The sequence below is a fragment of the Panthera uncia genome, chromosome B4 (assembly GCF_023721935.1).
Source record: "Panthera uncia isolate 11264 chromosome B4, Puncia_PCG_1.0, whole genome shotgun sequence".
NCBI classification, from domain to species: Eukaryota; Metazoa; Chordata; class Mammalia; order Carnivora; family Felidae; genus Panthera; species Panthera uncia.
This window is the reverse complement of record NC_064809.1, coordinates 98,894,817-98,920,904: the sequence shown is the minus strand read 5'-3', so window position 1 is coordinate 98,920,904 and position 26,088 is coordinate 98,894,817. Positions and strand designations below refer to the sequence as shown.

Here is a 26,088-nt window from a genome sequence, read left to right as displayed (position 1 = left end):
ATGAAATGGAAGCAGGTATGACATATCCTACATTCTTTAGGGAGCAATGAGCGTTTCTCTCAGCTCTCTTGTTCTTCCTCTCTGTCTTAAAAAAAAGATATTGCAAACAGGGGCTACTTGTTTGGTCTAGATCTAGGCGTGAGAAAACAAGTCAGGCCACAGCATTCAACCCACAATTTGGCAAGCATTGAAAACAAGGAGTAAATGCTAGTTATGACAAGCCACTGACATTAGATTATTTCTTGCTACTACCATTAGAGATTTTTGTCTTACTCTCACCTGGATATCAAATCCATTGCAATTTTCTTTAGTTCTACATTTGCAATGTAGCTTCTATATTTATTTATATACTACCATTACCACTACCCCCACTATTCTATACTACCTTACCCATTTCTGATGATTGCAATTCTTTATGCCTTTTTCTCTAATTTCTTGTCTATCAAGATAACTCTTTCTCAAATGAAATTTGATGAGTTGACGTCCCTATTCAAATACGAGAAATGATTCTCCAAGGTTGGGGTGAGGGAGGTCTCACAAAAGACTAAGTAATCATTTTTTCAAATAGTGCTATAGGTCCAATCAGAAGAGGAATGAGAAGTAACCACTGGATTTAGCAACATGTGTCTGATGTGAATGAAAATCATTCTAACCTTACTAAGAAAGTCATTTATTACTTTAGTAAGAACACTTTTAGGGTAAAGTGGAGTGGATTTAAGAGACAACAGAAAGAGAGAAATTGGAGATAGCAGGATAATTTTTAAAAAATCTCTTTTCAAGAGTTTTGGTTAAAATAAAAAGGACAGAGAAAGAGGGCAGGCTCAAGGGCCATATGGAATTAGGTGAGAGGGCTTTGCTTTGTTTTGCCTTACTTTGTTTGTGGGGACAGAGAAACTTCAACCTTTTGGTGCACTGATGCCAATACCCTAGCAGAAAGAAACGAACACAAATTGATGATAGCAGAAAGCTTAGAAATAATGGAGCTATACCTTTGAACAGAAGAGAGGGGATAGGACCCAGTGCCTAACTGGAGAATTTGGCCTCATATAGTACCTGAGACAGTTCCTACAGAGCAACAGGAGGCAATATAAGTGAGTTGTAAGCAAGGAGGTCACAAGGGTGATGAGAGCTGTATTTGAACTGCTTTTTTTTTTTTTTTTTTTTTTTTGGTCTTAGAGAAATCTTAAACATGCTAACTGCAAATCAGAATGGAAAGAAGAGATCAGTGGTTTGAGGAGAAAGAACAAGTGTGAATTATTTGTCAAGAGAATGGAAGAATAAGTGGACCAGGGAAATGTAGGATTTCTGGGAACACTAGAAATCCACTTGGGATTACTACCAGTCTGTAAGATTTTTCAAACTTTCTCATCACATTCAGCTGGGAAGGTGCAGAACAGATGAAATGTTGGGCTTAACTAAAGGTTGAAGTTCTGCTAGCCAGTTAAGCAAAGACAGAAAGAGGAAGTGGAGTAGAGGGGTGTCTATATCCAATAAAAAAGAGTTTTCTTTATGGACCATGGACTCTAACCTTTACAACGAAGAACTTGAGGGTGCAGTGAAAGTATGGGATTCTGACAAATTTGGAATCGGTGGACTGCAGGTGCTGGTAGACTATTTTTCATGATGCTGGGATAATAAAAGGAGTGAAGGGGAAATGTAGAAGCAGTTATTGAAAATATGATACTCAAAATCATTTCAGTGGAGAGGGTGAAGCTTTTATTAACAGTGGGAATGTGTGGCTAAGCTCAAGTAGAAGGCAAGATCATTGGAGGATAAGATGTCAAGGTTCTGAGAAGCTAGGCTGTTGCAAAGCATATGTAGCTACTGATATATTATGGCAGGAGCAGTGTTAGAGAAAGTGACCAAAAAGGGGGGCATGGGAGTTAAAATCTTGAATAACTAAGGGAGAGTGGCTTAAGGTTCTTGGAATTACAACACCAAGGAGGGGTGATAGGTAGGTGATGTAGACGGACGGTCTTTTAAAACTCGATGTTTTCAGGGAGGAGAAGGAGGGAAAATGTGTTCAAGGAAGAAGAGTGTTTACCTTTCTGAAAGGAATATCTATTGATCAGAGTCAACAAACATTATTAAGCCTTTTATTGCGCATAGACAGGTACAACTAATGAGCCTATTGGTTCAGCTCTGCAAGGCTCAGGGTGGGCCTAGCACAGAACTCTATCTGAAAGAACATGCTATTCTTAAAACTTGTGCACAGATATTTTCAAAAAAGGTCATTAATTTGACAAAACAGTTGAGTGAAAATAATTCATCAGCCCATACATTTATATTTGAAAATGTGCATATGCCAGGGAATGAGCTAAATTAAATAGCACCCAGGGAAATAGGTAATTAACGTCCCGGCTTTAGGAAGCTTGGCATTTTGAAATGGAAAATTCTCTGTGTAATGTAGTCAGAGGTAAAAATACAGTGTGGGTTCCAAAGGGAAAGGGACCAAGAAATGTGGAGGACAGCGTTGAGACGCTGGACTCCAGGGAGGACACACAGTAGCCCTAGGCCCTTCTCCTGGGACAGGGAAAAACAGTATCCTTTCTACATAAGAAGAACAGCAGAGCACCTCAGACAAGACTCTCTCCTCCTTCAAGATCTGCCCCTCTCAAATACCCGCTATGTATAAAAAGGTCTCGGCCAGGGGGGTTCAAAGAGAAAGCAACAAGAGACAAGGAGAGTGAATGATCGCTGACAGTGAGCAAGAGACTGTCAGGAGGACAGACAGCTAAAATAAGCTGAGAGGGGCATTAATGACAGCATACACTTCCCTTATTCATCTCCTGCCATTCACATCCCATAAAGGGTTGCAGTCGGTACCTTGGGGCCCTCGAGCTGTGCTGAGCACCAAGACCTGGGTCTGTGCAAGGCCCACCCTGAGCCTTGCAGAGCTAAACTAACAGGCTCATGAGCTGTGCTTATCTATGCACAATAAAAGGTTTAATAATGTTTGTTGACTCTGATCAATAGATATTCCTTTAAGAACATGCCTTTGAATCTGAAAAATCAACCTGTCTCTCTTAGCACATTATGGTGTTACACACTTCATAGGATATCAGAGATATTATAACACTTTAAGTAACTGAATGCTTCATATACCCTTTAAACAAAGACTCCTATAACTTGATAGGTTTTTCTCCTGAGGTGGGGGGGGGAACCAATTGAGACTTTTTTATTTTCTGCCTTATTGCTTTTCCCCTTCAGACCTGCTAGCTTGTCACATACATACAATCTCTAAAATGCGCCAGACTCCATTTATGATTACTAAATTGCCTGTAGTTGACAGGATTTCGAATTAGCCTATTTGTTATTACCGCACGCGTGTGCTCTGCTAAATAAAGTCATAAGACAAACAAGTTTGAGATAATTAGATGGGGCTGATTGTACCTGCAGTATGCACTTGACTTTCATGATTAATTCTGTATTGAAGGCTACACATATTATCGCACTCTGTGAAACAGAGCACCACAGTAGGAGAAAAAAGTCCAGGGTCCCTAGTGACTACCAGCATCAATTTCAACACTATTATCTTACCATGACTCCAGGAGCTTGGAAAAACTCCAAGGCGGCAGCCAATCAAGGGTTATGATCTATTTTAGATAAAAACTAAACTATAGTGGGAAAAAGTAAAATCTAAAATCATAATCAATACAGACACCCACTGGGTTAATGAGTTGCCGTTATTACAATAACAATGGAATCAGAAAGTTAAGGAAAGTATCTCTTCAAAGTGTAGTGATTACGCCTTTAATCCAAAGAGAGCATTTATGCAGGTGAAAATTTATTTCAAAAGCATGTTTCAAGATTAAAAAAAAACATTTAAAAGTTAATTTACAGCTCACTCTATATATCACACGGACGACTTAATTTTACAAAAGCGTTCCTACTGATCTTTAGAAAATGAGAGAAAGAGGCCTGTTCTACAATTGATGCCTGCTTGTCAAGTGGATGCGATATTCTTCTCACACTTTCTTTGTACCTTTATACCTCAACCCATACCATTTGAGTATATACTATGGAAAAGATAATTTCAAGTGAGAAAAATCTTAACTATACCACATCCTTAAACTATTCTAGTCAGAAATGTCAGGAAAGAAAGCCCGTGTGGATACAGTCTGCGATCTATTATCAACAGGGTGTGTGTGCGTGTGTGTGTGTGTGTGTGTGTGTGTGTGTGTAAGAAGGACCATGTTCATAAGGTATTAAAATATTAAATGAACCCATTTAATATTATAAATGTATTCACTCTCAGTGCTTCAGTTACCTTATTTGCAAAATTCAGAATGTAATATTTTCGGTTAGTAACATAAAGCACTTAGCACAGCATCTTTTATGTAGTTAGACAAATATAAGTCTCCTTCCCCTTCTTCCATTTATAGGGAATAGCCCTCACTTATCCTCCATGGAACTGACAGAAATTCCACTTGGTGAACAGGCCTAATCACTTCCCGGTGTTCTCTTTGAAGATGGTTCCATTTGAGAGATCCGATCAGTGCACCAGGGTATCTAACCATTCTATAACTGAAGAAGATTCACGTTTGTTTTCTTATTTTTACAGAAGTGAGCATTTTTAAAAATCGATACTTTCTTCTGTGAAGACAGGGAAAGGGGGCATTGTTCTTGAAATGAGGTAAATACTTTTTGTGTATCTCATGTATTTTCTATAATGGTCCTACTGACCATGGACGTTTTTGAAATGATGAAGCAGATGTTAAACACCAGATGTCAAACAACACATACCAAAAAAACACTGCTTGTTTCTGCAGATAAAAAACTCATCAGTCATGAAAATAACGCATAAGTCATTGGTAGGCTTCAAAGGAAGATGATACCATGTTTTGTTTCAAAGCATAGTTCTTTAAAAATTGATCTCCGTGGACTAATTTTTCTCAAGACAGTCTCAGGTATGTGAGCTATCAATCTAGGTCTTTATATTTAAGAAACGCACACGGTATTTTCATTAAAAAAAAAAAAAATCCTTTAGAATTCCTGCACTAACCCACCCTTAACCTGGTTGTAAGACTCAATGGCATGTAGGCTGTGCCTGCTGTGCCAGCTCTAACGACAAAAGATCTGACACTTCCTAACAACAAGGCATATTCACAGCTGGGGACTTCAAATGACAGATTTATTTTAGGGTCAATTCTGTCTGCTGCTTGGACGCAGGAGGATGTGATTTGTGTGAGTCTTCTTGATAGACTTAGGGAACCAGTGAGTTAAGGCTCTTAACCAGAGGTATATTTATCAGAAATATAATCAAAATTAATTTTTTTTCCTATAATCGATTTTTGTAAATAATTTTAGCCCATTCGCTAAAATGATTAAACACTCAGATGACTGAGACTATGCCCCATTTTCTTCTGGGTGCTTTGTAAGGTTGAGGCAGCAGGTCTCACAGGGTTGTCTTTCCATTTTCTGTTTTTAGTCGTCTGTTACCGTGCTGCAGGGTTTCTGAGAAAGAAGCTATGGCTTTAAATTCAGAAGGGCAGAAAGAATGAGATACAACTCAGACCTGTTACTTTACCTCCTGGCAATGGGGTTTGATGTAGTACAAAGAGAATGAGAGTGTTAGGGTCAAATGGTATGCCACTCCCTCCCCCAGCCAAAATAATGTGCCTCAGTCCTCACCTACAGAATGTGACATTATTTGGAAATAGGGCCTTTACAAAGTTATTAAGTTAAACTGAGGTTATTAGGGTGTGCAGTAATCTAAGACGACCTGTGTCTTTATAAGAAGGGGACATTTGGACACAGACACACACAGAGGAAGAAAACGTAAAGCCAAAGAGAGAAGGCAACAAATACAAGCCGAGGAGGGAGGCCTAGAACAGGTCCTTTCTTACGGCCCAGAAGTGTTAAACGTGCCAACACCTGGGTTTTCGATTTCTAGCCTCCAGAACTGTGAGACAACACATTTCTATTGTTTAAGCTACCCACTTTTGGGGCGCCTGGGTGGCGCAGTCGGTTAAGCGTCCGACTTCAGCCAGGTCACGATCTCGCGGTCTGTGAGTTCGAGCCCCGCGTCAGGCTCTGGACTGATGGCTCGGAGCCTGGAGCCTGTTTCCGATTCTGTGTCTCCCTCTCTCTCTGCCCCTCCCCCGTTCATGCTCTGTCTCTCTCTGTCCCAAAAATAAATTAAAAAACGTTGAAAAAAAAAAAAAATTTAAGCTACCCACTTTAGGGTTGTTATGGCAACCCTAGCAATCATACAGAGAATAAATATCAGGCCTAAGAGTGGCTTGGAAGAGGGGTCAGCAATCAATGGCTGCGAACCAAATCCAAATTGTAGACCCCGTGAACTAAGAATGGCCTTTACATTTTGACAGAGCTGAAAATACTTGTACGTTTGTTGTTCCTTTTATCATCCGATTTCTTGATTTTACACCGCACCCTGAAAAGATTAAAATATCTTCTGTCTGATCTTTTCCAGAAAATATTTGCTAATCCTTGGCCTAGATAAGGAACAAGTTGAGCTCACTTTCAACTTACCTTTTAATTATTGCAAGTTCAGTTAACCTCACTGACCCTTCCTAATTTTATTCATAGAGTAAGTCTTTTTAACAACTTTCCTCACTTTGCAGAATTTGTATCAAGAAATAAACAAAAAATGACAACGTGGGATAACTTGAGATATGTAGAAATGTCCATACACATATAATTATAGCTTTTCCCAGAAATATTAATATAAACTATATGTACACCAAATTTCAAAAGTCTGTACTTCTACTCTATAAATTTTCTAAACTCAGAGATCAGTTCTGTGTTGTTTTAGACAAAATCAAAATATACTTCAGGACATCAGATAGCCTAGTATTATACTTTGCTATTTAAATTTCTGGTTTGAGTGTCTTGGTCAAAATTTTTAAAAGATCAACAGCCAGAATCAAATAAACACATTGTACACCTTAAACATATACAGTGTTATACGCCACTTATGTCTTTTTTTTTTTTAAAGAAGAAAATAGCAATGATCTAGATGATATGGTTATGGAAGACATTCACACATAATAAATTATTTTCCATAGTGCCTTCAAGTGTTAACAACCTTAACTACATTTTTCTTTTTAGACCTATGCTTTAAAAAAACAAAAATAAAAAAAAACCTCTCCACAAAATAAAGCATCAATGCATTCATCTATTCATTCATTTAAATAAATATTTATTGAGATTCAGTAGGGCATCAGGCTCAGTGCTAAATGCCAAAAATATAAAGTCACATAAGGTATGGAAAAGTATTTTTGATATGATGTGTAGGACATTATATAACACAAAGATGCACATGATGAAATGGGGTTTCAGGACAATGGATGTATATTTGGTAACAAGAACTGCATTTGGATTTGGGGTTACAGGGATGAATGGGACATAGTCCCTATCCTTGGATACATCACAGGCCTCTGGGAGAGACAGAGATATAAACAGAGTCTTCAAAATAGTATAGTAAATTATAAAGTTGAAGTACAACCTAGTTCACAGGGGTGGTGCACCGACACTGCTAAGGTTTTGAGGGGAGTTCACAGAGGAGACAACATCTGAAGTGAATCTTGCAGAATAAGTAAGAGTTATGAAGGAAAACAGAATGAGTATTCCAGATTGAATATGGGATTCCAGGTCTAAGCAAAGGCATAAAACAGCAGAGTTGGTGAGGGGATAAAGAGTTGGATATTTTCTTTTTTATTTTTTTAACGTTTATTTATTTTTGAGAGACAGAGAAAGACACAGCGTGAGCAGGGGAGGGGCAGAGAGAGAGGGAGGCACAGAATCCAAAGCAGGCTCCAAGCTCTCAGTACAGAGCCCAATATGGGGGTCAAGCCCATGAACCGTGAGCCAAAGTCAAACACTTAACCCACTGAGCCACCCCAGGCTCCCCAAGAGTTCGATATTTTCAAAGTGTAAACTGTAAGGCCAGGCAAGGCCTGAGACCAAGTAAAGCTGTGAACAGAAGCCAGGATGCCCAGGTTTAGAAGAGAAGGGAGGGAGGAAAAGGGTGCACTGGTAACTGTATAGAGTAAGCATGTTAAGATGTTAAGTAAAGACTTAGGCAGTTAATGTGTGTCTTTGGCTGTGTTCACTGGTTCAAGAATGCACATATGATAGCCTGTCCAATCCTTGTAATTTCTAGGAATCTGGCAGAAGCATGCATTTTCCCCCATTGGACTTGAGCCTTGAATTATGTAAGGACTGAGAATAAGCCGCCGTAATAAGAGGAGCACTAAGCCTACCCATGCAAAATACCACAGCCCAGCCAACTGATAAAGAAAACTGGATACTTTATTCAGCCACATCTAAACTCAGAACTACTTATAGACATTTCAGTTATCGGAACAATGCATTTTTTTTTTCTTAAACCAGTTTGGGTAGGATTTTTCTGTCAGGTACAATGATGAAAGACCTAATAGTATTTATTACTAGTTGTTACTAGTATTTCACACAATTTGTAAGTATAAAAATGAGGCTGAGAGGCCACTAGCTTAGCTGTGATCAAACCAAGAATCCAAACTCGAAAACCCTTTTAAATAACCAATTACGCTAAATTCTATCTCACAATACTATATTTTCTCCAAATGTATACTGCTTATTTAACGACTTATGGTAAGTACATGGTAGATACGTGGCAAAGGTGGAGGGTAAATGATGGTGCTGATCGAGTGGACTCACACCTGGTTGCCATGATTATAGGGCAAAGTAAGGGGGAAAGCTCCATGTTTATCACACAAAATTTATTTAATTACTTCGTGGTCATCCCACCAAGATTCCGTATTTTCCCGCTCCAGAGAATAATCTCATCTTTTGCTATGATATTTGAAAAGGGGCAGTTGCCTAGTTTTTCATGTGTTTGGCTGGGAATCTGGGGGTCTGATTGTTTCTTAAAAACATTTTAATACAATTCCTTCCATTTTTACTTCACATTCATCCCTACATCCCAAGGTAACCGATCCTAAAATTCCTAAGCTTTTTGGCATGCCTACGATGTGACTTGCATCGCTCCTTGACCTTACCCACAGTGTTCTACAGTTCACTCAGTGCTTTCCTGGGGCTGCTAAATCAGTCTTCATTCTTCCTCTGTTTTGCCACTTTCACAGTTTTTTGTTTTGTTTTCTTTTGTTTTGTTTTGTTTTTACCATTTTTGCCCTCTGTATTCTGGCCCTTGTGGCTTTATACATTCAAGAAAATCTTTTCACTAAAATATTTGGACAGTTTTTAATAGCATAAGGACTGGCATGATATTTGAATCTGAAAACATTCCTGCTATAAAATCAACAGCATCAACCTATTCTAAAACTTTAGTGGTTAATTGGAATCAGAACAGCATTTCTATTGGTTTTTACTATGAACAACCTGTTCTAGCCATTAGCTGATCAATCTGGCTTAGAAAAGAAGGTCAGGGGACAATTAAATTACTGAGTCAAACTGACGCTGGAAAAGATTTCAAAATAAAAATATACATTAATGTCATTTTTAATTCCATTTATTTGTTTTACTTCACCTGCCCCAAATTATTTTTAATTTTAGCTAGTATATATCCTGGTTATCAAGTGGACATGGCTGGGACAAATCAGCCGGGGTCAGAGTAGAATATACTGTTAGAGAAACAAATAATAAGGTTTTATTCTGTAAGAAATAAAGTACGCCCCAATATTTAATTAAGTTGAGACTCCTAAATACAAAGAACAAACTGAGGGTTGATTAGGACGGGGGAAAGGGGAAAATGGGTGATGGGCATTGAGGAGGGCACTTGTTAGGATGAGCACTGGGTTTGTATGTAAGCCATGGATCATAGGAATCGATCCCCATAACCAAAAGCGCACTGTATACACTGTTAGGCAACTTGACAATAAATTATATTTAAAAATAAATAAATAAATAAAACATTTAATTAAATTTAAAGAAGAAGCACAGTTTCAGTCAACAGTGTTTCCCTTCTATTTTGTCAGTGGCAAAATCTGGCTGAAAAAAAATTTAACTATTTATTATTTTTTTAATTTGTTTTTTATTTTAATTTTTCATTTTTTTAATGTTAATTTATTTTAGGGAGACACAGAGCATGAGCAGGGGAAGGGCAGAGAGAGAGGGAGTCACAGAATCAGAAGCAGGTTCTAGGCTGTCAGTGCAGAGCCCAACGTGGAACTCAAACCCACGAGACGTGAGATCATAACCTAAGCTGAAGTTGCATGCTTAACCGACTGAGCCACCCAGGTGCCCCTGGCTAACAAAATATTTTAAATTTATAACAAACTCATGAATCCTAATAGTGTACAAAGCCCTAAATATATACTTGAAATTAGAAAAAAAATCTAAAATGAAAATAATTTATATAATCTTAAGGAATGATATTTACACAGAAAAATAAAATAAAATTCCAAATGTTCATATGTGTATGTGTATACACACACACACACACACACACACACACATACATACATATACACAAACATGCACATGTAGACATCTTAGGGATCTTCTATAAGTTCAAAATTTAATCTTTTTAGAAAAAAATACATAGATATAAACATACAATCAGATAGGTAAGATTCTGCTAATGACTCTACCAATTAAACCAGAACTTTGATGGATATCTTAAATTTAATGGTTGACTACACAAACTCCTTAGATATAATTCATTCCATGACAGAATAGCATACCATCACTACAAGTCATAATTTAAAATAATATTTAATACTATGTGTATTGTTTATTATGTAAGTTAAGCAAGCAGGATAATATATCGTATAGAAGGTACAACTCAAACTATGTAAATTGAGGGGAGGAACATGCCTGGGAGGAAATCTGTCAAGGCAATTGTTTGGGGGATGGAAGGGTAATGGATTACTTTGGATTCTTCTTTATGCTTATACGTATTCTGTGAATTTTCCTCAGTAATCACAGAAAAGCTTTAAAATAACAAAATAACTATTTAATTCAGAAAATAAACACTCATTTGTAATGAAAACACTTTCATTTGCAACTTATCTGAAAAAAACATATGGAAGCTCCGTTAATGCTTAAAAAAACCGCAGCGCGCTGCAAATAACTTTAACCATTTCAAACACAAATTAAGTCAAGCAAGGAAAAAGAATATAAACGAAGCACACATGACTATTAAACAAGTCCATGTAGCCCACTCTATACAGCTGGAGTGAGCAAGATGTAGAATTTATCAGCTGCCAGCCGGAAGCTCTCAATTTAATGATCCCAACTTGAATGTCTCACTCCATTAGTTGGCCTATTAAAAAAGAACTCATCCCTAGTTCTTGCAGGGGAAAAAAAAATACACAAGTGATTCATGTATAGATGCAACCTCTTGAATCAAATTAAGCAGTTAAGTTAGCTGATACAGTCTCTCCTATATTTTGCTCTTTATGAAAAAAAAAAAATTCATGTCCTATAAAATCCCACCTTGCTTTTCCCTTCATATAAGTACTCTTTTAATATTTTCCTGTATATAAGCTGAACATATTTCTCCCTTTTCTATTTTTTCTAATGTTTCCTTGAGCCTGTTAGAAATAGATATTTCAACAGACATTGGGATTTAAGACTGTGATAGATTATATATATATATATATATGAACAAAACACTGCTAAATTGCTTTACTCATGTTAACAGACTAGCCAGCATTTTAGAAGCTGTAACACATGTGAAAATATTGTTCTGTCAGTTCTGTTTTTAGGTTTATCAAAAATCTGCAGTAAAATAGAATAGGATTATATACTGAGGGAACTTAACCAACATTTAAGAAGTTGAGTAAAAACATAAACCTGTTCATATCTTACAGATATGTTTAGACCAAAGGGAAAAAGGAAACAATTTACAAAATCAGAAAATGTATATCCAGGCAAATTAAAACAAACAAACAAACAAAAAACTTTTATCTAGGGGCACCTGGGTGGGTCAAAGTGTCTGGCTTCAGCTCAGGTTATGATCTCGCGGTTCATGACTTTGAGCACTGTGTCGGGCTCCGTGGTGAGAGCTTAGAGCCTGGAGCCTGCTTCGGATTCTATGTCTTTCTCTCTCTCTCCCTCTCCCTCTCTCTCTCTCTCTCTCTCTCTCTTTTTCAAATAAATAAACATTTAAAAAATAATTTTTTTTTCTAAATTAATGATATTACAAATAATAGAGCACAGGAACTGGATTCAAATTTTACCACTACAGTTAATTAACAAAGTGTCTATAGGCAAGTTTATTAATCTAAGAACTCTTAGCCTTATAAAGTGGCAGCAACAAAACAAAACAAAACAAAACTTCATAGGGCTGTTGTAAAGATAAAATGTAACAATGTATCTTTTAATATGAAATTTATTGTCAAATTGGTTTCCATACAACACCCAGTGCTCATCCTAACAGGTGCCCTCCTCAATGTCCATCACCCACTTTCCCCTCCCTCCCACAACCCTGTTTATTCCCAGTTTTTAAGAGTCTCTTAATAAGGTTTGGCTCCTTCCCTCTCTGTAACTTTTTTGTTTGTTTTTTCCCTTCCCCTCCTCCATGGTCTTCTGTTAAGTTTCTCAGGATCCACATAAGAGTAAAAACATATGGTATCTGTCTTTCTCTCTATGGCTTATTTCACTTAGCATAACACTCTCCAGTTCCATCCACATTGCTACAAAAGGCCATATTTCATTCTTTCTCATTGCCAAGTAGTACTCCATTGTGTATATAAACCACAATTTCTTTATCCATTCATCAGTTGATGGGCATTTAGGCTCTTTCCATAATTTGGCTATTGTTGAAAGTGATGTTATAAACATTGGGGTACAAGTGCCCCTGTGCATCAGCACTCCTGTATCCCTTGGGTAAATTCCTAGCAGTGCTATTGCTGAGTCATAGGGTAGATCTATTTTTAATTTTTTGAGGAACCTCCACAATGTTTTCCAGAGTAGCTGCACCAGTTTGCATTCCCACCAACAGTGCAAGAAGGTTCCCGTTTCTCCACATCCTCTCCAGCATCTAGTCTCCTGATTTGTTCATTTGACTGGTGTGAGGTGATATCTCAGTTGTAACAATGTATTTAAGTAACATGGCATGTTGGCTACACATAACTAGTCCACAATGCTGAAAGCTACTACAGCTAAGTTGTATTATAACAACCTTGACTCCTCCCCTTCTTTCTCCTCATTACCATCTTCATAAGATTATTAACAAATTATTTTGGAAGGAGATAAGGTAAAACTACTGCATATATAAGAGTACTGAGGAATACCTCTTCAATGGGAAGAACATTCTATAATAGTAAAGTTTAGCTTCAGCCAACTTTAATGTCAGGAGGTGGGAGAGCTTAAAGTCACCTGTATGCATGTTTTGAAAAACATTAAGCAATATTCTAAACAAAAATATCTATAGCCCGGGCTAGTTGTATTGTCCCAGTATCCTTTCAATCTCAATGGCCTTTTAAACTTTAATAATTCGTACTCTAATTCCCTTGAAAACAGGGTCCCCAGGATTGAACACAGTGCTTGGTAGAGGGTAGGGTCTCAATAGTGCTTCCGGTGTGAATTAATTCTGTGAGGGGTATTACTTAAAAGTACTGGAAGTTTATACGATTATTCACAATGAGGTCAGTTAACTCCGAGAATTGGAACCCCAAAAAGAAGTTCAGCAGCAGTTCATAAACCTGCAATGGTGAGCAGGGTGTCAAAGGGAAGTTGAAAGGACAAATCAGACTTTTTCTGCTTCTCTAATATTTTGCACTGGCCTCTTTCTACTTAAGAGTAAAGAAACAAGAGCAAAAAAGGCAGACCATCTGATTATGAAGTGAAGTAATTATATTTACTTTATCTATTTCCATCTCAGCCTATTAATCTTTTTTGTGTTTGCTTTTAATTACAACGGAAAGCTAGTAAGCTAATGAAGGAAATACTTAAGATACGGGACTCTACTGATTCTGTGAGTATGCTAGGACAAATCAACACAGAATAGAATGAATTATTAGAATGTACACACACTAGTGAGAAGCATCATGAATCTGACCCCTGGAGATATTTGCTTGATGGCTTAGGAGAAATCTCTGTTGCCTTCACTTCTCCTATTTGGACAAGTTGTGGAAATATCAAAGGCCTCCCATTCTTAGAACTAACTCTTCACAGGATTTTGTGAGAATTTGCATGTTGCATGGCTCCCTTTGTAAAGGCAGTACTGTATTCTGCACATTGATACCAACTGTAGATTTAGGGCAAAGGGACCCAGAATATACCACTGTGAAGAGGTTGTTGGATTTTTTTTTCCCTGAACTTTTCTTATTGCCTAAAAGTAGAACCTCCCAAAATAATTCGACTGTCATAAATCCCCTCCCTGGGAGTTCTGTAACCAGAGAAGTTTGAATCCTATCACCTGAGATGAGAAGAAAGGACAATAATCACTTAAACATGGTTATGAAACTACATATCTCTCATCTCTTCTTGTAAGTGTCCATTTATTTTTCCCAGAAGTCATCTGTCTTCCCACAAGTGCCCTTCTCCCTCTCCCCTTGTCCTATCAAGAGAGTAAATCTGAAGAGTACTTTTTTTTTCTAATATGAAATTTTTGTCAAATTGGTTTCCATACAACACCCAGTGCTCATCCCAACAGGTGCCCTCCTCAATGCCCATCACCCGAGGAATTCTTCTCACAAGAATTTTTTTCCTCTTTTCTTTCCTTTTCCTTGTATCCATATGAGAAGATGGACATTAGTTGACCCTAATGTGGCAATCATTTCACAATACATGCAAACCAAACTGTCAGGCTGTATGCCTTAAACATATGTGGCAATGCAGGTCAATTATTTTTTAATAAACTGGGGGGAAAATAGATGGTACTTAGTCCCAAATTCTAATTTCCTCTTTGAATCACATTTTCTGTCAGTTTCCCACATACATATGCAAATAAAAAATCTGTCTTTTTTTTTTTTTTTCATAATCTCCTTTTGTCATTGTATTTGCAGGCCCCAAACTCTAAACCTAAGAGGACAGAGGAAAAAGCCCCTGACTGCCCACAATAAGGGATTCAGTATGACTAGACGTTTCATCCTAGGCTTCCCTTAACATATTGAGTTATAATGACTGATAACCTGAGAGCTATGTAAAATCACGACAGTCCCTTAATGCCTTTTGTAAACTCTTCCATCAGCCACGATTTCAGCATCCGGACTATAGTGTAACAAATAAAACCAATCTGTCAGTGAATATACTACAAAAATAATTTCTATGATGTATTATGCTTTTACTTTTCAAAAGGTCATGGTTCAACAAGCAGAAATCAGTAAAAATATCAATAGTTAAATCGGTTAGCTTACAATTCAAAATAACAATCACTGTATTTAAGAATATACTTTAGATAGTAACATAATAGATAATCCAAAATGGACCTGGAGAATGGTATCTTTGTCATTACAATACATGGGATTTTGTTAATTTTCCAAAAAAGAGTCTGTTACCTGGCGGTTTATCTTCCTCTCCTTTGAGACTCATTCTGTCATTATATGGACTTGACGGTCACATGGATAATCCATCTTAACCAAATTTTGACTTCTATGGACATTTTACTTGAGTAACTCAGGCTATTGCTTATACCTCACTCAATCATCTCAAATGTTAAGTTTCATACTATTTTATTTTATTCTTTTGCATAAACCTTCTCCAATTAACTTCATTTGCCCATGGAATTTGACATTGTTGCCCATTTCCTCTACTCTCCATTTCAAAAATATCAGAAAACCCCATTTGTTCTTCAGCTTTGTGTTGGAGCTATTTTCTCTCTCTCGCCAATGGTTACTTTCCCTTTCTTCACTCTTTAAATGCCAAGGGTTCATTCTCAGTGCCTGTTTTCCCACTCCACATCACAGATACAAATGTGCTCGTAGCCTGCACAGCGCTCATTCACATAGCGGTTTAAACTAAATTAATTAGTTATCATCATAATAAGCCTCCGGCCAGCTCCATGGAGGGATGCTAAGGCTGGGAAACTGACCTGAGATTGTGCATGCATTACAAACTTGGGAATGTGCTCAGATAGGTTTGCCTCAATTACTTGCCTCTGGTAGGCTGGCTTCTCATGACTGCTGGCATTTTCTTTCTGTACAGCCAATATCATCAAGAGCGTTATCTCTGTGGGAATCTTTAAGGCACTAGGAGTTTACATGACCATACATGAGAACGTTCACTGTCTCTTGCTTTATATAAGCTTCTCTGTAGTTTCCTACGTTATGTGCCATTGAAGAAAATGTGTGTCTTTATCGATTTATCTTATAGACCTATTAAGGTTCAGTTACAGATATTTAAAAATTGGAAGGTTTCTCACAAAAGTCCAGAGTCTGACTTCACTTGAAAAATCAAATGGCTTGGTCGTCTTTAGCCCCTCCTTTCCACATTTCTGCATTTCCACAGGCAGCAACCTCTAGAGCTAAGGGTGCCTACCTCCTTCAGATTGATCATGTTGAACATAACCCTTCTGCTTTATTCATTTCATGTGATCTTCCTGATCCCTGAGGGATTAGAGATTAATAATAGACATACTATATAGAGTCAGTACTTTAATCCAGCATTTATACAGGGACTAACCTATATCTCCAAGGAGAAAACCACCTCAGAATGATACAGTGTTATGAACTGAATTGTGCCCCATTCCCCCCAGATGCCAATTTTGAAACTCTATTCATCAATGTGACTATATTTGAGGTAGGGCCTTTACAGAGGTAATTAGGGTTAAATGAGGTCATAATGGTAGGGCCCTACTCCGATAGAACTGGTGTCCTTTTAAGAACAAGAAAAGACATGAGAGATCTTCCTCTTTCTCCCTGAGGGAGCACAGGGGAAAGGCGGTATGAGGACATAGTAAGAAGGTAGCCATCTACAAACCAGGAAGAAAGCTCTCACCAGATAATGACTTTTGCAGCACTGCAACCATGGATGTGTCGCCTTCAGAACTGTCTGATATCATATAGCTGTTGTTTAAGCCACCCAGTTGCTATATTTTGTGCATAAGCAGAGTACTGTCCACAGACCAACACGTTTCTTTAGAAATGGTGCCCCTGGGGCATCTGGGTGGCTCAGTCAGTCAAGCGTCCGACTTTGGCTCAGGTCATGATCTCAGGTTCATGCGTTCAAGCCCCACATAGAGCTTTGCACTGACAGTGAGGACCCTGCTTGTGATTCTGTCTCCCTCTCTTTATGCCCCTCCTCCACTCATGCTTTCTCTCTCAAAATAAATAAATAAAATTAAAAAAAATAAAAAAACAAGAAGAAATGGTGCCCCCATTCCAGCTTCCTAGCTGGGAGCTCATCTTCTTTCACTGGACCCTTGAAGTCACTTCCTGAGCCGTCTGCCTGTCTTTGTGCCATCTCTATTCACTATTTGCTGTGGGGAGTTCTTTTTAAAATACAGTAATTATAACATATGCTCTTGCTTTGAAATTTAAAAATAAAATGAATTAAAATAGTAAAATAGCCCCTTATACTTATAGTTCCTCCAGGTCCTTTGTCTCTTGTCACCCTTGCCCACATTCCCAATGCACCAGCAAAATCACATCATTAACGGGTCTGACGAAGACTCTCTTCTTGACCAAACTTTAGTTAATCTCCTGTGAGGTCTCTTCTTGGACTAGGCCTTGACTTTGATCCATTGCTGGGCCTCCAAAGCCCAGTTTTAGCAAGAATACTGCCTACTAGGGCATTTTCGAGAGAATCCTCTGCCTTTGATATCAGAGCACCTGTGATAATCTGATAGTGGTCCTCATCCCCCATGCTCAGGATCTGATCACCCTGGGCTGTCTTCAGCAGGGATCCTAAGTGGGCTTAACAAGAATTCCCCTTCCCTTGATGTCTGCTCTCAGTAATTTTCCACTGACCCACGCCCCACCATTCTGCTTGTTGGCTACGAATCCCCACTTGTTCCTGTTGTACTCAGAACTGAGCTCAGTTGTATACTAAGATCTCTTTTCCCCTATTAGTAGATTTCCTTATGAAATCTGTTTTCATTGCTTTAAAAATGGCCCACATCTGGTTTTCTGTAACATGCCCTTACACTAAACTCTTCTATGCTTCTATGCTCTCCACCCCCACATTTCTTCAGCTATCTCCTAGGCCATATGTCAAAAAGTCTTAGTTTGCCCCATTTAAATCACACTGCTTTTTGAAGTCTTTCCTTATTCTCCCAGGTAGGAATAACTACTTCCCTTTGGGGTGCTTCTAAGGTACTTTGTGTATACATCTATTACAACTGACTCGATTTTATTATCACTTTTATTTTTTGCTTATATAGCATTGTCTGACCATTAAACTCAGGGTCTCTCATCTTTATTATTTTGTCCTGTTTTTACCCAAGGTGCTATTATGCTGTCATGCACTCAGGAGGTAATTATACATTTATTAATCAAATATTTGTTAATGCTAGCAGAGGAACTAGTGTCAGGACAGTAAAAGGAGTTAATAAAAACCCAAACAACAGCTATTCCCCAACTTTCCCCTCAAATTACCTTTCAAATATAGTGCAACCCAATTGTATAAGTGTATATGAATTAGGATTGACTTCATTATAACCAGAGTCAAATGGGTAAAGCCCACACATTTTGTCTACCATGAGTTTATTTGTGAAGTTCCCAAAGCATCTCCAACATGTCTACAAAGATTAGTCCCATTCTGTAATCTTTTTTTTAGTCATCGTAGTGAAGAAATGGGGTTAGTATTGGATTGATATGGAAAATGAACGAACTGCAGTATCTTTGAGTACTAAAATACTTAAAATATACCATAGTTATCTGTTCAAAGCCCTCCTCTTTACTTTGGGGCCATTTCAATTGTTGGGAAGAAGATTTCAGCTGTTGTCTATGGCCCATCAGATTTTAAACAGACGTTGATCAAAGGGGAGCCTTATAACCTTGACTAAAAAAACACAAGCAATTCAAATCCATTGCTATCCTGGCCAGCTGGCTACTTTGCTCTTATGTAAGTGCTTTTTCATTGATATAGCTTACAGAAAAAATACCTAAGAAATTTGAAAACTTAACTGCTGGGTTTATTTTTGCTCTTCAGCTTTCTTACCAGTGAATTATTGCAAGCCTTACATTTGCCAATTTGCTAAAATGAACCAAGCACTAATACTTTTCATATTATTTAAAAGAACCTTGACTAAGATAGCTGGGAAACCATAAATACAGGAGGTAAAAGATCTAAGTCCTTGTGCAATTAGATCCACTAAACGAAGTCATTAAGCAAAATAGTATTTCTCAAAATATCACAAAAATAAATTGTTATAGAGAAAAAAGCAGGGGAACCAGTGAGTGATAAAAAAAAGCTTTTGGGAAGCAATGAGTTAAAAAAAAGTTAAGCAGTTTTAAGTACAGAACTTCTCAGTATTTTTTTAAGTAAAACTGAACAAAGAGGTATCACCTTATAGCTATTCTTGCCTATCTTATTTGGAATGGATATCAGAATTAAGAAAGCTTTATGAAACAACATCCTGTACAAGGAGATTTTTAAATTAACAGAAGGACTTACACAACTATAATATTTAATAATTTATTTATTTATTTAGTGCAACAGAAGGACTTACACAACTCTTTTATTTATGTATTTATTTATTTACTTACTTACTTACTTATTTATTTTTAGTGTGAACAGGGAAGAGGGTCAGAAGGAGAGAGAGAGAATCCTAAGCAGGCTCCACACTGACCATGGAGCCCAACATGGGCTCCATCCCACAACCCTGCGACCATGACCTGAGCCGAAATCAAGAGCAGGACACTCATATGATATTTTCCATATGAGAAATTTAAGATACAAAACAGGTGAACATAAGGGAAGGGAAGCAAAAATAATATAAAAACAGGGAGGAGGACAAAACATCAGAGACTCTTAGATATGGACAACAAACAGAGGGTTACTGGAGGGGTTGTGGGGGGGGGTGGTCTGAATGCATAAGGGGCATTAAGGAATATACTCCTGAAATCATTGTTGCATCATATGCTAACTTGGAGGGAAATTAAACAATAAATAAATTAAAGGAAATGTCAAATAAAAAAAAAAAAAGTTGGACACTCAACCTATATAGCCACCCAGGTGCACTTGCATTTTTAAAGTTATATACATCCTGATTCACTTCCTGAACACAGAATTTTAAAAGAGCTTCGGACTTATCTATAATAAAAGACAAATTCCTATCTCTGTTGATAGCAGGATTTTCCCTAGGACTTTATTGGTATTTAATATATACAAGTGACTAAAGTGGTTTTTGTATTCCTTAAATTATATAATTCTTTCACAAACCTCTTAGGCAATTCTCAGAAGCTGAATCTAATGAATGCAGACAATTTATTTCTGGTGCAACATGTCATTATTTGATCTAATTTAAAGATTAGTGCCATTGTTGTTTTTATGTTGTCTTTCCCTTGACACAGCACAGCTAATGAAGTGAATAAAAACTTCAATATGTCATTTTTTAATGTTTAAATGTTTATGTTAAGTGTTCGTGTTTTCATACACCTGGCATCTGTTTGTTAATTTTAGGATAGTGATTCGCTAACTTGAGCACACACAAGAATCTCCTGGAGGGCCTGCTGGAGCTCAGATTGCTGGGCCCACCCTGGTGCTTCCTATTCAGTAAGTCTTTTGGATAGAGCTGATCTGCATTTCTATCAAGTTCCAAGTGCTGCTGATGCTGCAGTTACCACACTTTAAGACCTGCTGCTTTCACAGGCCCCAATTTATTAGACACACATCTGGGTTTTTCTGTTGCTCTGAGGCTCCTCAGCCAGGCCCCAATCTGGAGTCTTAAAGGAATAGGAGAGTTATCCCAACTGTCTCCAAAATAAGGCACCTTTGTATTGATCCCACAATCTCATTTCCTAAAGACCAATAGACTTTCCCCTTCCTTTAGTATTCTCCACTGTCTGCTAAGAATGTGCAGGTCATTAGTCTCAAAATGTAGTCCACACTGTAGATTTTTCCCCCTCAAATCACTGCTTCCTGTATTTCCACATAACCCATTCCCTCTCTTATACGATATCCTTGCAGTATGTTGGGTCTTTCCTGGCCTCATTTGCCTGTGTACCTAGTTGGACTCTATTGCTAGTCTATATGAATGTAGAGCTTATATTCATTCCTTGGTTCATTCACTCCATAGCATTTGTTAAAGGCTCAAAGTGTAATGATGACAAAATTCTGCATTCATGCACTTACACTGGAATGGGGAATATATAAGACAAACGCGTATACAACTAAGTATGATATAAAGAAGGGATGTGTACACTGAAGAAAATAATATAAGGTCACAGGTAAGAAAGTGACTGGAAATCAAATGTATTCTAGCCTCTGTGGAATCATTTTTCTGAGAAGGAAACATAAAGCTGAACTGAAATGTCGTGATGGAGAAAACAATGTAAAGAATGTAGAAAAGGGCATTCCAGGCGGAGGAAGCATCAATTCAAGGGCAGAAAGAAGTCCAGGGTTGTTGAAGGAGTCAGCAAGGGAAAATGGTTGAGGAGTTCAGGTTAGGGGTAGGGAAACAAAAATTGTTCATAATCCTTTTGTAACCACATGATTCTCTCACACACAGCTGGTATGCAGACTAGGAGACTAGGATATATATATCCTGGTGGAAACTGCCCTCTGGCCAACAGGAGTTAAAATATCAACAGCATCATTTAAAGAGTATTCAGAACCCCAAATCCCCTCCTTGCCTCAGCTCCCTAAATGGCTGCCATGTCGATTCTCACTCCAGCAGATGCCTGAGGGTTTATTCTCTGGAGAGGTCTCTGATCTACGGATGCCAGGCACATATCCAAACCCCTAACTCATACCCCCCAGCCTAACCCTAGCTGTAACCCCCTGGACAGGTCTCTGAACTACAGGATACCAGGCACATACCCTCAACCTCACCCTCACGCAGATCTGAGAAAGCAGCTTTCTGAACACATGGTAAGAAAAGCTGAGAAGCAGCCAACTTAACCCAGAGAAGACCCCAAATATGTAACAAGTGATGGTATTTCTGAAAATGGGTGTGACGGCAGGATTAAAAACAGAAGGACCAACTGAATATCTATTTAAGCGTATTGAGAGCCCTCAATCCATCCCCCGGCCAATATATCAACACCATTTGAGTGAGGAGAAACTGACGACTAATATCAGAATCTAGCCTCTAGAGTTGGCTATGTTGAAATGCACAATGAACTGTACACAGTTCTTATTTCAGAATGCAGATACATGAAGCCACAACCCTTTGTCTTCATAAATGCTGACTTTAGTAAAGAACCACTCTAGGTATTGATATATCATAGTTTTGGAAACGACAACCCCTTCCTGACGAATGAAGTCAAAATTCTGAATGATGAGAGGGAAAAATCAGGTCAGAAGTATGCCTTACAATAGTATTTTACAAGAACAAGATTCTTTAACAGCAGTGATTGTGATCAAAGTGACAAAACAACTCCTGGCAAAATAATAACTAGCACATGCATCAAACACACACACACACACACACACACACACACACACACACACACACCTTTAAACAATCTGCAACAATTACAACACAGAAATTAGCCTAAAGCAAGAGTTTTATGCTTTCAACAAACCCCTCAAGAAAAGCATCCTGTTTATTGTACCTGATAATTTGAATTATGTTTCAATCTTTGTATCATTAGCCTCCAGGTAAATCTGAGAATATCTGAACTGAAAGGAACTTATTAGCCAGGGTTCTTTTCAAGTAAAGAATGTAAGTCTATGTTTACAATTTTGCTTTTACGGATATTAAAATTTGCCACCATGTAAACTGAAATTTGTTCGATATTCTCACCAGTGCAATTGTTTTAAGTATACAGGGCTAAACAAGTCTTGTAAGAAAACCCACCTTAATTTTTAAAATATTCCAAAACGACTATTACATAAATATTAGAAGTCCTTTCATTTATACTGTAAAACTTCTCAGATCTCACTCAGGAAATTGCTTTATGCACTTCTCACCATCACATTACTGACAGCATTACCTGTCGGCATCCACTGTCACATCGTGAACCCCTCTTTGGATGACATCCCTGGAAGTCGCTGTGTCAGGTATTCGGTTCAGACTTCTAGTATATAGGTTGAGCCCTCCATCTGTCATGTACCTGAAAACAAATGTGTCATTAATCAACAGAAAATTAAATGATCTCATCTGTATAATTTAGTTTCATAAAAAGTATTCACAATTTTCAATAATTATGTAAATGTGCCCTATCACAGTTTTTTCTATATAAACATTTTACCCACCAGGAAAAGTTAGAGCATCTTTTCAAGTTTATTAGGAAACCAATCTTACTTGCTACACCAAATAACTAGCCTATGTAAAACCTCCATTTATTTCCCTTTGGTTATCAAAATTTTAAACAAGCTTGGAGATAATATAACTCTTAGCAAAGTAAGAGCAAGATCATTTCATCTTGTAAATCTCATTTTTGAAGACTGAAGGTCATAGGAGTAATGTAATATTATTAAACTTAAAATTAGATGAATTTTTTTGATAAGTAAAATGTATGCTACCAATTGGCCACTATGATAAAATAATAGCCTAGATGCATTGTTTAAAATGTTTCCATTAACTGTTCTAAATAGTTTACATGTAATAACATTACGACTGTCCCATTAGAGATAAAATGAGTGAACATGAGAAGGTTAAGTCACCCAGTGTTACTCAACCAGTCGTAGCAGAATTAAGAAATAAATCTAGGAATGATCTGAACCATCATGCATTACTGTCTGAACTGAAGGGCCACACTGCCCCACTTCACACCTTTGAGAGATACTTCCCTGTCATCATGGGACCATCACCATTGCACAGGGATGGTAGACCCAAATCGTCATGTTACTAATGGTCATCTTCCTTCCTTGGCTATGGAGGATTAGAACACATTGTTTATATAGCCTCATGCTGGGCTATATATCAAATTTTTCTTTCTTGAGAACTAGGATTAAAAGATAGGTCATCAGTCTTTCTATGCGAATAGAGGTGATGATCATGAAGACTAAGGAGATGTATTTATTTCCACAAGATGTAAGGAGTCACAGAGAAAGTTGGTCAGCAAAGTAAAAACAATGGCACAGATGCACAAAAGGAAGCAGACACTTGGCCATGTGGTTTCAACTTGTCCTTGGGTTCTAGGAGATATCCTTCTTTACAATCATGTTCCCAATCTGTTTAAGCAAATTGGAGTCAATTTCACTTTTTGGAATAAAAAAAATATTCAATCACGGCCATATTGAAGACTGACCAAATAGTTAAAGCTAGGATTATCAAACTGGCGAATTGCTTCGATGATTATGAATTCTGCCCTTACTAGTTGAAGGGCCTTGAACAAGTTTCTTAACCTGTGCCTCAATTTCTTCCACTGAATTTGGGAAGAATAAAATCTGCAGATAGATTTTTAAGAAAATTAAAGGAAGAATACCCAAAGCTCTTAATATGAGAGCCCTATAACTAGTAGCTACTTGTGATTCACAAAGTCTCTCCCACATATTTTGAAAAGGAAATGTATGCATTTTATTTACAAAACAACACTAAGTCATTCTGAATTATCCTTATAAGGTAATATAGGTAATAAGGTAAAAGTGTTTAGTTAGTGGCAAATATTTTTCTCACTCTTTCAAAATTGTGTTGTAAAAGTTTGAGGGAAGGGGCACCTGGGTCGCTCAGTGGTTAAACAGCCAACTCTTAATTTTGGCTCAGGTCATGATCTCACCATCCTGAAATTGAGCCCTGCATCAAGCCTCACATCAGGCTCCTCATGAGGCTCTGCACTGGGTGTGGAGCCTGTTTAAGATGCTCTCTGTCTCTCTCTGTCTCTGTCTCTGTCTGTATCTCTCTCTGCCCCATCCCTGCTCTTGGGTGCGTGAATGCATGCACACTCTCTCCCTCTTTCTGAAAAATAAAAAATAAATAAAAGGTTGAGGGTAGTAGAAATCTTCTCTCCAGACAAGTGAGACGCTCTTTTTCTTCTTCTTCTTCTTCATTTTCTTTTTTACCAACATGCTTAATCCTAAACTTAGTTTCTGGAGGAAGTTATAACAATGTACACAAGTTATGTTTCATGTATGTCTCACTGGTCTGCTTATTCATTTGTGTATCTCCAACAGTGTTTAACACAATGTTTTGTATATCATTTGGGATCAACAAATATATTGAACATTTGTTCAGCTGAACTTAAAAGGCTTCCATATTGTAAAAAGAAAGCATCACAGCAGATCTTGGGGTAACTTTACCCATGATGGTGATGCATGAAAACAAGAAATAAGATGACAGATCACTTCTATTAGAAACATAACCTTTCAATTATTTAATACTTACAGAAAAGTAAGTTCTATAGACAAAAGTCAACTGCTTTGAAAACTAATTTGCAAAAGGAAAAAACAATGTTTAAAATTTCAATAAATTTAGTAAAATCTTTTTTCAAAAAGTATTTTAAAGGATATTCCTTTTTCTTGGGCTTCTTGATTTTCCAAGTAATATCAAATAGGTTTCCAACAGGTATCAATTAAAACAAAAAAATGAGTCAGTTCTAATTCCTCTGTCTACAGATACTCTCATTTGAATGTTGATAGGGCATCTTCATAATAGAACCATGAGTTTGTTATTTATTTTTTTAATGTTTATTTTTGAGAGAGAGAGAGAGAGAGAGAGAGAGAGAGAGAGAGAGAGGGGGAGGAGGGGCAGACAGAGGGAGACAGAATCCAAAGAAGACTCCAGGCTCTGAGATGTCAGCACAGACCCTGATGCAGGGCTCGAGCCCACCAACTGTGAGATCATGACTTGAGCCGAAGTCGGACACTCAATTGGCTGAGCCACCCAGGCATCCCACCATGAGTTTGTCATTTAAAAAACAACATACAGGCACCACACAAGACAAATATCTGATTTAAATTATCTTGGTAATTCTTCCTTCTTTTCATTCTTTCTGGAGGATTTAAAAATCTAAAAGAACATGAATTTTATAGTTCCTCTACAAGAATTATGCTATAGTCTTGGGAGCTATAAATGTTAGGGAATCATTTTGAAAGAATAATGTAAAATTTTAAAAATTATTTCCTAAGAACATTATATCTAAACTACAAAACTGACAGCCAAGATGCGTTTAAGAAGAGATAACA

At 37.6% G+C, this 26,088-nt stretch overlaps 1 protein-coding gene across 1 annotated transcript in view; it reads right to left on the bottom strand.

Moving 5' to 3' along the window:
* The window catches only part of NAV3 (neuron navigator 3), a 353,901-nt gene that overhangs the window by 124,324 nt on the left and 203,489 nt on the right, over positions 1 to 26,088 (bottom strand). Inside the window, exon 12 of the mRNA XM_049627462.1 lies at positions 22,956 to 23,075. Coding sequence (XP_049483419.1) covers positions 22,956 to 23,075 — 120 coding nt within the window. The remainder of the gene's footprint in view (positions 1 to 22,955; positions 23,076 to 26,088) is intronic.